The sequence below is a fragment of the Oenanthe melanoleuca genome, chromosome 6 (genome assembly GCF_029582105.1).
Source record: "Oenanthe melanoleuca isolate GR-GAL-2019-014 chromosome 6, OMel1.0, whole genome shotgun sequence".
Taxonomy (NCBI): Eukaryota; Metazoa; Chordata; class Aves; order Passeriformes; family Muscicapidae; genus Oenanthe; species Oenanthe melanoleuca.
The window spans coordinates 23,097,720-23,108,312 of NC_079340.1; the positions used below are offsets into that span (position 1 = coordinate 23,097,720).

The following is a 10,593-nucleotide window of genomic DNA, read 5'->3' on the forward strand; positions in this document are numbered from 1 at the left end:
GGCGGCCCTGCGCCGCCGGCGAATGGGAGGCGGCGCAAGATGGCGGCGCTGCATGAGGAGCCGGCGGAGGTGGCGGCGGTGCAGCCGGACCCCGACGCGGGGACGCCGCCGCCGCCGCCGCCCGCGGTGCCTCCCGCCCCCGCTCCCGCCGCGGCCCCGGCCACCACGGCAGAGGGAGAGGTGGCGGGAGGCGGTGGGGATGCGGCATCCGCGAAGCCCGCGGCGCCTGGCCCGGCTGCCTCCCCGTCGGCATTGGACCGGCAGACGCTTGTGGCTGTGCTGCAGTTCCTGCGGCGCAGCAACCTCCGCGAGTCCGAGGAGATCCTACGTCGCGAAGCCCGCCTGCTCGGAGATGACCTGGGTGCCGCCGCCCTCAGCCCCGCCAGCGCCGGGCTCCTGGGGGGCTCCGGCAGCGACGCGGACTCCGGCGACGCGTTGCTCGGCCGGGGCACCGGCGCTGCCGCCGTCGCCATAGGAGGCAACGTCGCCACTGTCGCGACTTCCAGCCCCGGGGTGGCTGCAGTTGCCGCCGTGCCGCCGGGGAAAGGTGAGGTCCGCGGGAACTGCGAGGTCGGTCCCTCCTCTCGGCGGGATCCCCGGGAAGCGGGAGCCTGTGTGCTGCTCGCAGCCTCCGGGGCTCTCCGTTATGCCGGGACGCAAGGGTCGGTATCAGGTTCTCGGTGCCACCGAGAGTCTACCCCGGGCTTGCGGGAGGTCCCTGGATGTCTCGTTTCCCCGTACAATCCGTGGAGATATCCGTATCTCCTGGAGCAAGGGACCAAGGACAGGGTGTCTCTCGCATTTGCAGGGAGCGCTGTGAAGTGAAAGGTGCTCTCGCTTGTCTTTGTGTCCCATCACAACTGACAGAGTAGCAGGAACAGGAGGTTTCCGTTGTAGTTACTGGGGATTGTCCTGGGTCTGGCCGCAGGGATGAGAACAATGGTCTAATATACAGACTATGTTTTAGTAAAGGAGCCGTGGGATATTTGTAAGTGAGGCTTTCTGCATTTCTTTATCAGGTTTCTAAGTGCTTGAGATGTCCTTTGGATAATTCAGTTATAAGTGTTAATCAAGGTGCTCTGTGAGGCAGCTTTACTGAATAATGGCATTTCAGTAACTGCTGGTATGAGTACTAATGAGTGTACAGCAAAAAGTCAGCTTGTTCCTGTCATCACCAAATATGATTGTTTTTATATAGAAGACAAAACGATGGAAGTGTGTAACAACTGTGTAGAACTGTCAGAGTGTTAAGTATCCCTGCTCTGTAATGCTTGTGTGGTGGTCTTGGTGACTTTTTCACTTAGTCTACCTAATTTGCTTGTTTACTGGAAGCAAAATAATTACAGTGGGTATGTCTTACATTCTGCTCCTTGTTTAAGAGTTCCTAGCCCTAGCAGTAAAATAACTCATTCTGGTGATGTTAGTGGCTTCTTTCTTTACACTTAAAATCCTGTCTGAATTAGGCACTAAGTGCCTACCTTACAGGCAGCTGTTGGCAGGGAATGTCCAAAAGACTGCTGGAGAGAATTGGTTGCTGCACCAATGTGCTCTCGCCTGTGTTGTTTAGACTTGGTGCTGAATGCACACAGGATGTGTTTTGTTCACCTGACCGGGGGGTTGTGGTCACTGTTTGTTTGCTGGCTCTTCCAGACTGAGCAGCTGTTGTTGTTGGCTGGTGCTTTTGCAGTCGGAGGCGCGGTGGTTGTGGAGGATCAGCCGGACGTGAGCGCGGTGCTGTCGGCCTACAACCAGCAAGGGGACCCCACGCTGTACGAGGAGTACTACAGCGGCTTGAAGCACTTCATCGAGTGCTCCCTGGACTGTCATCGGGCAGAACTGTCTCAGCTCTTTTATCCTCTCTTCGTGCACATGTACTTGGAATTGGTCTACAATCAACATGAGAGTGAGGCAAAGTCTTTTTTTGAAAGGTAATTCATTTTCATTTGTACTTTTGCATTATTTTGTGTTTGCTACTTTGGCTAAATCTGTGAGCAATAGTAGCATAGATTTATATACATATACTTGCATATGTATTCTTTTTCTTCTCTAAAGTTGAAGAGATTTGAAATCTCAAGTAACAATGCCATGGGTTGTAGTAACTGTTCTTAAATTCATTTCCAATCGCCTGTTAGAAATATGTGCAAACTACTGAACGGTGCATTGGCAGAGTTTGAACCATGTTAATGGTGTGCTGATAGGCTCCTTGCTGCAAAAGTGTCAATGAAGAGGTTCTGCATCTTTAGGGAAAGATGGGTGGGGTCAGTTTTTAGCGCTGGAAGATTTGGATCAGTCTTTAGCACTGAAAGATTGCACTGAGATGCCAAAATAATGAATGCTGTAAGTATTTGCTGATATCATAGCATGTACACTGAAATTCTTCAAATGACCTTAAAGAAATTACTTTCTGGCTAATCTATAACTTTCTATACTCTTACTATGTTTCACTTGTTTATCACTTGAGAAGGAAATAGTATTTAATTTGTTTCATGGATTCAGACCAATTGTGAAATACTTCATTCCAAAAGGATAACTTTGTTTTCCTTCAAATGGTTCTTAAATGTTTCAATAGATTTCATGGGGATCAGGAGTGCTATTACCAGGATGACCTGCGTGTATTGTCGAGTTTAACCAAAAAAGAACATATGAAAGGTAATGAGACCATGCTGGATTTCCGAACAAGCAAGTTTGTGCTGCGCATTTCCCGTGACTCTTACCAGCTCCTGAAGAGGCATCTTCAGGAAAAGCAGAACAATCAGATCTGGAACATTGTTCAGGAGCATCTTTACATTGATATCTTTGATGGAATGCCTCGCAGTAAACAACAGATAGATGCTATGGTTGGAAGCTTGGCTGGGGAGGCAAAACGAGAGGCTAATAAAGCAAAGGTAGGAGACAAAGATTGTTGCACTTCTTACAAATCTCCCTGTTTTTTCAGGGAGATGCCTTAATATAGATTGACAGTCGTAACTTGAAATCTTAAAAGGCAGCATGAAAAGAACAAAGAAAGAGAAGTGTACAAAAAGGTGTTGACAGGAGTAGAGAGATCCAGATGTATTGCTGTCAGGTGGATGAAACTGCTGAACACTTTTGAGAGATAACCTTGTATTCAGCCCACTGAACTAAACTTAAACTAATTCAATAATTACTTTGAAGTTTTGAAACGGACACCTGGCAATTTGGCTTCCTCTTTTGTACAACAGATAGTAATTTTAGCTTGCTACCAGTTGTTCCTAGAAGAGCTGTGTGTGCAGTACCACAGTGTTGTACAAATAAATGAGGTAGGTGGGGATTCTACTTTTAAGGAAGGGCTGAGAGATGGTGGGAGAACTTATAGTTGTCCAGATTAGTTGGCTGGCTAAACCAGAAGAATATTTCTTATGGGCTAAACAGTAACATATACTGTAATATTAAACAGAGCATCTTTAAAGGGGCACCTCTGTTGCTTGGAATACTACATTGAAATGTTACAATTAACATTTTCAGTTTTTAGTAAGACCAGCAATTACTGTTTTGTCTTGTGTGTTTTTTTATTGGCTTGTAGGTTTTCTTCGGCTTATTGAAAGAACCAGAATTTGATGTGCCTTTGGATGATGAAGATGAAGAAGGAGAAAATGAGGAAGGAAAACCAAAGAAGAAAAAACCTAAAAAAGATAATGTAGGGTCAAAAAGTAAAAAACAAGACCCTAATGCTCCTCCCCAAAACAGGTACCAAGGAAATGATGTGTAGAGATGTCTTTAAAATCCAGTCTTGTCAAGCCAAATCTGCATCTCTGTTCACATGGCATTTTTATAATTTTGGCTATTTTGGCTGTACACAGCTTTAGCCATAAGACTTCTAAGGGAGGTCATGGAACCCTTAGCATATAACCCTTTGTCATTGCCCATAAAGTCAATCTAGATTTCCCTTGATGAAAATTTACTTGGTTACTCACTAATCTTTTCAGGTCATTCTCAATTGTTTATCTTGTTCCAGTACCTGGCTGAAATTCTGAAAGCTATTTGCTTTCTTTCTTTTCAGTTAGTTGTCTACATAGTCTTTAATTTTTTCTAATTCTTGTTTCTTATTTGAATACTGAGGTATGGAGTTGCATATCAGGGTTTCACTTTCTTTGTTTGGATTAACAGCAAGGAAGGTGCTTTTACTTTGTAAAAATGTGTGCTTCTTGTGTAGAATTCCTCTGCCAGAACTGAAAGACTCTGACAAGCTGGATAAAGTAATGAATATGAAGGAAGCTGCGAGGCGAGTGCGTCTTGGACCAGAGTGCTTGCCCTCCATCTGTTTCTACACATTCCTTAATGCTTACCAGGTTGGTAGAAGAGTTTGGGTAATAGGGGAAAGGGAATCAAAATTATGAGTATCATTCTTGCTAAAGATAAAAGAGATAACAGTGTTGGCAAGGATTATTAGAGTACTTGAATTAAGCATTGCCAAGTTTATGTTTCAAAACTTTAAAAATTCTCTTCAAAGACTCCTTAATCTATAAAATTTCCACATTCTTTGGTTTTGCTTGGATTTTGCTATAATTCCTTCCTTTGCTTTTCCTGCCCCAAGTGTTTCCTACAGAGCACAGTAGATGTTTTGCACTGGAGTACTGGAAAACAATACTCTTTGTCACTACTGACTATACTTCATACATAAAGCTTTATTTTTAATGGGGCAAGAATTTGTGTGTGTTTATTGTAAATTTATTTTTGTAAATGAGTCAAATTACATTTTTGGTAGTTCTTAGGATTTTGTAATATTTGCAATGTATCATGAGAGATGCAAACAATATAACTGGATATTTTGTGTGTAGGGTCTGACTGCAGTGGATATTACAGATGACTCCAGCATGATTGTAGGAGGCTTTGCTGACTCTACTGTCAGAGTGTGGTCTGTGACTCCAAAAAAGCTACGTAGTGTGAAAACAGCTGCAGGTAATTGAGACAGTAACACTTAATAGATGCACACATAACTTGTGACATTTGTATTCTGTCTGAACAGGGAAGATATCTGTGGCAGGAGAGTTGGCTGAAGTAGTTAGATGCTTCACTCTGAAGAAACAATATCTGCACAGAAAAATGATTACATCTTACATTCTACAATTAGAAACAGCTTTAAAGGAGTGAGAAATCTGGTCATGTATATGAGGTGGTCAGTGCACAGAGCTTGGATCTAGCCATAACTAGTGTGGAACTAACCATCGTGGTTCTTAACTGGATGGTAACTACAGGGTGTAATAGTTGGGGTTAGGTGGTCTAGGGGAGAGACTAGAGATACCATAGGGGAAAGGATAGGAGGGAACTCTGAGAAGGTTGGGAAATAATGTACTTAGCTAAATATCTACACAAATTCATGGAAACCAGCTTGCTTTAATTCTGCTGTTTGTGTAAAATTGTGTTGTGGTTGAAGCAAACCGTGCAAACATTTCTTAACCTTGATATTTAACTGAGATGATATCATGATGACATTTATCTTTGAACTTCTGGCAGTTACTCTGATACATGAACTTTGAAATCTTGCAGACCTCAGTCTCATTGACAAGGAATCTGATGATGTCTTGGAGAGGATCATGGATGAGAAAACAGCAAGTGAGTTGAAGATTTTATATGGTCACAGTGGACCTGTCTATGGCACCAGCTTCAGTCCTGATAGGTAAAAGTTTGCAAGCTAACTAGTTTGTTTGTCTTAATTGCATGCTATGAATGAGAACATATTCTTAATGCAGTTTTTTCCAGATTAAAGTAATTCTTGCTCCTGCAGGTTGTAAGAGACTGTGTAAATGCTCATAAAGTTCAGAGTGTTAAGCTCTGTCAGCTATTACTGAGATCAGCTATAGCTGAGAATACCAGTACTGTTTTGGAGATTTAGGACTTAAATGGCAAAACTATAGTTTTGCAAATTGTAGTTTAAGCTGAGTTTTAACTAACTGATACATAGAGAGGAAAAATACTGCAGCACTAATATAACTTAGAGTGTTGCAAAACTTAAAAAGTCTCAGTAGCTCATTGTTGCACTTCAAGTTTCTCGTATTCTTTTGAGAAATTATTTTCAGAATGTATGAAACAGTATCTTTAAAATAAGAGATTTGAAACATTTGCATAATGATGGGAGTCTGGACAGTGGAAAAGAGGTTTAAATATCTTAAGTTTTGCTTTTGCTTGTGTTCAGTCAGGAAACAGCCACCACAGAAACACAGCTGAGAAGTAAACTTTGTGTGGAACAAATATAGTCTGTAATTATTAATTGAGAATGAGAGCATGATATGAATTCTCTTTCAGGGAATTGTGAAGTTTTGTTTGGAGTTGTAATAGAAGATATTTTAAAAAAATAATACAGTGTAGCAGTATACTAGTTATTTTTTCTTGTAACTGTAATTTCTGAGTAACGACCTCATCTGTGGTGTGTTTTTTGTTTTTTTTTTCTCCTCATTCTCCTCAGTATTAAGTGCCATCAGGATTAATCATCAATGTCAAATCATCTCTTTTTTTGCATAAGGCCCTAGGTCTGGGTTCTTCTTGAATTGGTTGTTATTGCTTACTTAACTGAAATGCTGATTGATGGGTGACATACCAAACGGGTACTGCTGAGGGGACATTTCTATCATGGACATCTCACAGAGTTCATGCAATATTTATACAGCCCCGTGTGAGTTTGAAATGTTACATGCTATATTTTCTCCTGTGACAGGAACTATCTGTTGTCCTGTTCTGAGGATGGCACCGTGAGATTGTGGAGTCTCCAAACATTCACGTGTTTGGTGGGATATAAAGGACACAATTATCCAGTTTGGGATACACAGTTCTCTCCTTATGGTTATTACTTTGTGTCTGGGGGACACGACAGAGTGGCTCGGTAAGAAACTGCATGTGTTTTTACTTATCTGGGTCAGTTTGTGGTGGATCAACCCTGAAAGTCATTAGCTGATATACTCTTGCCTACTTTATTACTTAAAATACGTTTTATGTCAGTTAAAATAGTGAACAAATGTTTTAATGTGGTTTTTCTATTTTTTTCCAACACACATTATTTCATGGTTTTTCTTTTTCTATTTTTTCAACACATGTTACATTATCTGAAGATTAAAGAGATGATGCCCTCATAAGTGACCCTCTGATTAGAAGTATTCTCCTCTAATTGTGGAACAACTTGATAGAATATTCTTTATTTCTCCATTCTGAAAAGTATACTTTTCCAAAAAACATCCTGCTAATTCAATAAACTGACCCATAATAAATCACTCAACAATTACTTTTTTTTTTCTCATTGTGTAACAGATCATAGAATTATGGAACAGTTTGGGTTGGAAGGGACCTTTAAAGGCCATTTAGTCCAACAGCCTGCAATGAGCAGGGCTGATCTTAAATTAGTTCAGACTGCTCGGAACCCCATCCAACCTGATCTGGAATGTATCCAGGGATGGGGCAACTCCCACCTCTCTGGGCAACCTGGGTGCTTCACTACCCTCCTTGTAAAAAATGTCTTCCTTATATCTAGACTAAATCTACCTTCCTTTAGTTTAAAACCATTATCCTTGTCCTGTTTTAATAGGCCCTGATAAAAAGTCTGTCCTCTTCTAATCCCCCTTTAAGTACTGAAAGGCCACAACAAGGTCTCCCCAGAGCCAACTCCTCTCCAGGCTGAACTGTTATCCTTTCCTCATCGCAGAGGTACTTCAGCCCTCTCAGCATTTTTGTGGCTTCCTCTAGAGCTGCTCCAACAGATAGAGACTGAACTTCTTTAGGGTTCTTTTATTAACAAAGCTTTTCTTTTCAGTCTGTGGGCAACAGATCACTACCAGCCACTACGGATCTTTGCTGGCCATCTTGCAGATGTGACGTGTACCCGATTTCATCCAAACTCCAACTATATTGCTACAGGCTCAGCAGATAGAACTATAAGGCTCTGGGATGTTTTGAATGGGAATTGTGTAAGAATATTCACTGGACATAAGGTAAAGGCAAATCACTGACAGTGTGAGAGTGATTTTATTTCTGTGCTGAGATTCTAAACAGTTCTGTACACAGCTCGACTGACTGAACATGAGTAGACTTAATTAACTTGTTTTGCTGCATCCCCATGTCTGTTGTAGGGACCAATTCATTCATTGGCATTTTCTCCTAACGGACGATTCCTGGCTACTGGAGCAACAGATGGAAGAGTTCTGCTGTGGGATATTGGACACGGCTTGATGGTTGGCGAATTGAAAGGGCACACTGACACTGTCTACGCGCTCAGATTCAGTAGGGATGGGGAGATTTTAGCATCAGGTAAAATTCACCAGGAACAGTGAAGTGTCCATTGTATTCCATAATTCTGAAGACGAATGATATAATTAATTCCTTAAATCGAGAAAGACAAAGTAGAATCACTTGCTTAGCAAAAGCAGCAAGGACTGGTAACTTTTATGTGGGCATTCAGTATGCTATATGAGGCTTGCTATAGTCTTTTGCTTTCTGAGCTTTAATTTCTGCTAACTTGCTCCCCAGAAGCATTTTTAATATACCATTTTATTAATAGAATACTTTAAACTGTGGGGGTTTTGTTTCCTTTTAGGTTCAATGGATAACACAGTTCGCCTGTGGGATGCTGTGAAGGCATTTGAAGATTTAGAAACTGATGACTTTACTACAGCCACTGGACACATAAACTTGCCTGAAAACTCACAGGACTTGCTACTGGGCACATACATGACCAAATCAACCCCTGTTGTTCATCTCCATTTCACACGCAGGAACCTGCTGCTGGCTGCGGGTGCCTACAGCTCACAGTAGATCAGGAAGCTGAGACTGACTGTGCCAAGTCACTGCAGGAGTGACCTCAGGATGTGAGACAAGAGGGAATGTCTTGAACAGAAGGACCCTACGAGTATGAAACTGTAATTAGTGCAAGCAGCGTTTCTCAGTTCTGCTGTTTTATATTTATCTGCAGTTTGAAAATGCTGGAGATTGACAAGACATGGCTATAAAAGAAGGAACTGTTCGTGGTGCTTTTGGTAACATAGATATGTACATATGAAAAGAGCCATCTCTTCCCAGAGGTGGGACTGAGCTCTGCTGAAACTTGTGAAAAGTTAACAGCCTTTACATGTGTTCTCAGATATTTTTTAAAGCACTTAATTTATGGTTAGCAAATATTTCGTCAGTCTCAAACACAAGCAAAACTGTCCATTTTCAGGAAAGAAGAATGTAGTTTGATTCACTACAGCCTGGTCTGGGCAGCAGGCGTGGTGAGATCACAGCAACAAGCAGGGCATTGACGGAGCGGCCTGACAGCCTGATGCTTGTGGGGAACTGCCACGAAGCTCCGTGCACGGTTTTTATGCAGCCAAGTACCAAGTCCTGAAAAGATTTCAAACTCATGTGCTCTTTTGAGTCTCAGAAACACAGATCTTGTTACTGTTTTCAAAGGTAGCCAGTGCTGTCAGTGTGATAAGCAACCACAAGAGCGATGTGAACTTTACTTTCATACTTTATTGTATGAGAAAATAAAAAACGGGAGCTGAGGCACTGAAATAGTCTCTATTAAAAAAGTGACTTAAACTCTTTACTTTGTATTAGATGTAAAAGAACATTAATAACCTGTATCCTTTCTGCATAAGGTTTAACATAAAAAACCAGTAAAACTAGCCAAGAAAACATTACTGCAGCACTGAAAGAATAAGTGCATGGTCAGTTTGCTTTTGAAAGGCCAGCTTGTCTGCTGAGTGACAATTCCTATCCACAAGAAGATTGTACTCAGTGAATCCTTCTGGACTACCAATAAAGCTGTGTTTTATTTCTGAAGAACAGTAAAACATGCAGAACACTGGGAATAACATCAGTGTCTTTGAACCGAAAACAGCACCGCCAAAGGCCAGGTCCAGTGTGGCTTGGGTTTGGGTTAGTTTTTGTTCTTAATCTCTTACAAGATTTGTGCAGAGAAATCTGTTTTGTGTTCCTCATTATTTCACAATTAAGGACTTGGACACTTGAACAATCTACTGGCTCTCTAGTGAAAAAAAAAACAAGACTTGTCACTTCTAAGGTCAAGTAAATGGAGAACTACCTCCTCTTTCATCTCGTCTTGCTCTTAGAGTAAAGCTATACTACAGGCATTATACATCAAAATAAAGTGTGGAATAGGAAGCTCACCTAGACATTTTCTTCAAAGAAAAAAAGGATAAAAATTATTTTGATTTTTTTTTTGTGTAATGATACCTCAACAAAATTTCCTAGCTCTCAATACGACCAGTTAAAGTATAATTTTTGACAGCTTAAAGAAAACACTGCCACATTCTGCCTTTGTATTTTGTACAGTTTTATACTTTTGATATTATAATAAATACTAAAACTACATAGTTTGTGTCTATATGTTACAAGAAAGTATTTACCCCCTTAATGGCTGCAATGGAAGTGAGAGTAGTTTGTAACTGTGACAACTCAGCTAAGAGAAACAAAGTAATCAGAAATGTTTAGGTTGATGAGTAGCCATTCCCTGTGAATCCTGTTCTAAAGGAAGGCAACAGGTTCTAGCTCCTGACATTATTACACTCTTACAGCCACTATTCTTTAGTGGAGCTATTGAGTGCAGCTGAAGCCATCTATGCAAACACTCAGGAAGGAAAAATGATC

General features: G+C 41.4%; 1 protein-coding gene across 1 annotated transcript; it reads left to right on the top strand.

Annotated features, from left to right (window-relative positions):
- The first annotated feature begins 25 nt into the window (after window positions 1–25).
- On the top strand, window positions 26–10,317 carry TAF5 (TATA-box binding protein associated factor 5). The gene is made up of 11 exons (XM_056494427.1): window positions 26–547; window positions 1,688–1,928; window positions 2,570–2,885; window positions 3,542–3,705; window positions 4,172–4,307; window positions 4,797–4,917; window positions 5,506–5,635; window positions 6,671–6,835; window positions 7,757–7,934; window positions 8,073–8,250; window positions 8,537–10,317. The coding sequence occupies exons 1-11, from the start codon at window positions 40–42 to the stop codon at window positions 8,752–8,754; spliced, it is 2,355 nt and encodes a 784-aa protein (XP_056350402.1). The 5' UTR covers window positions 26–39; the 3' UTR covers window positions 8,755–10,317.
- The last annotated feature ends 276 nt before the right edge of the window (window positions 10,318–10,593 follow it).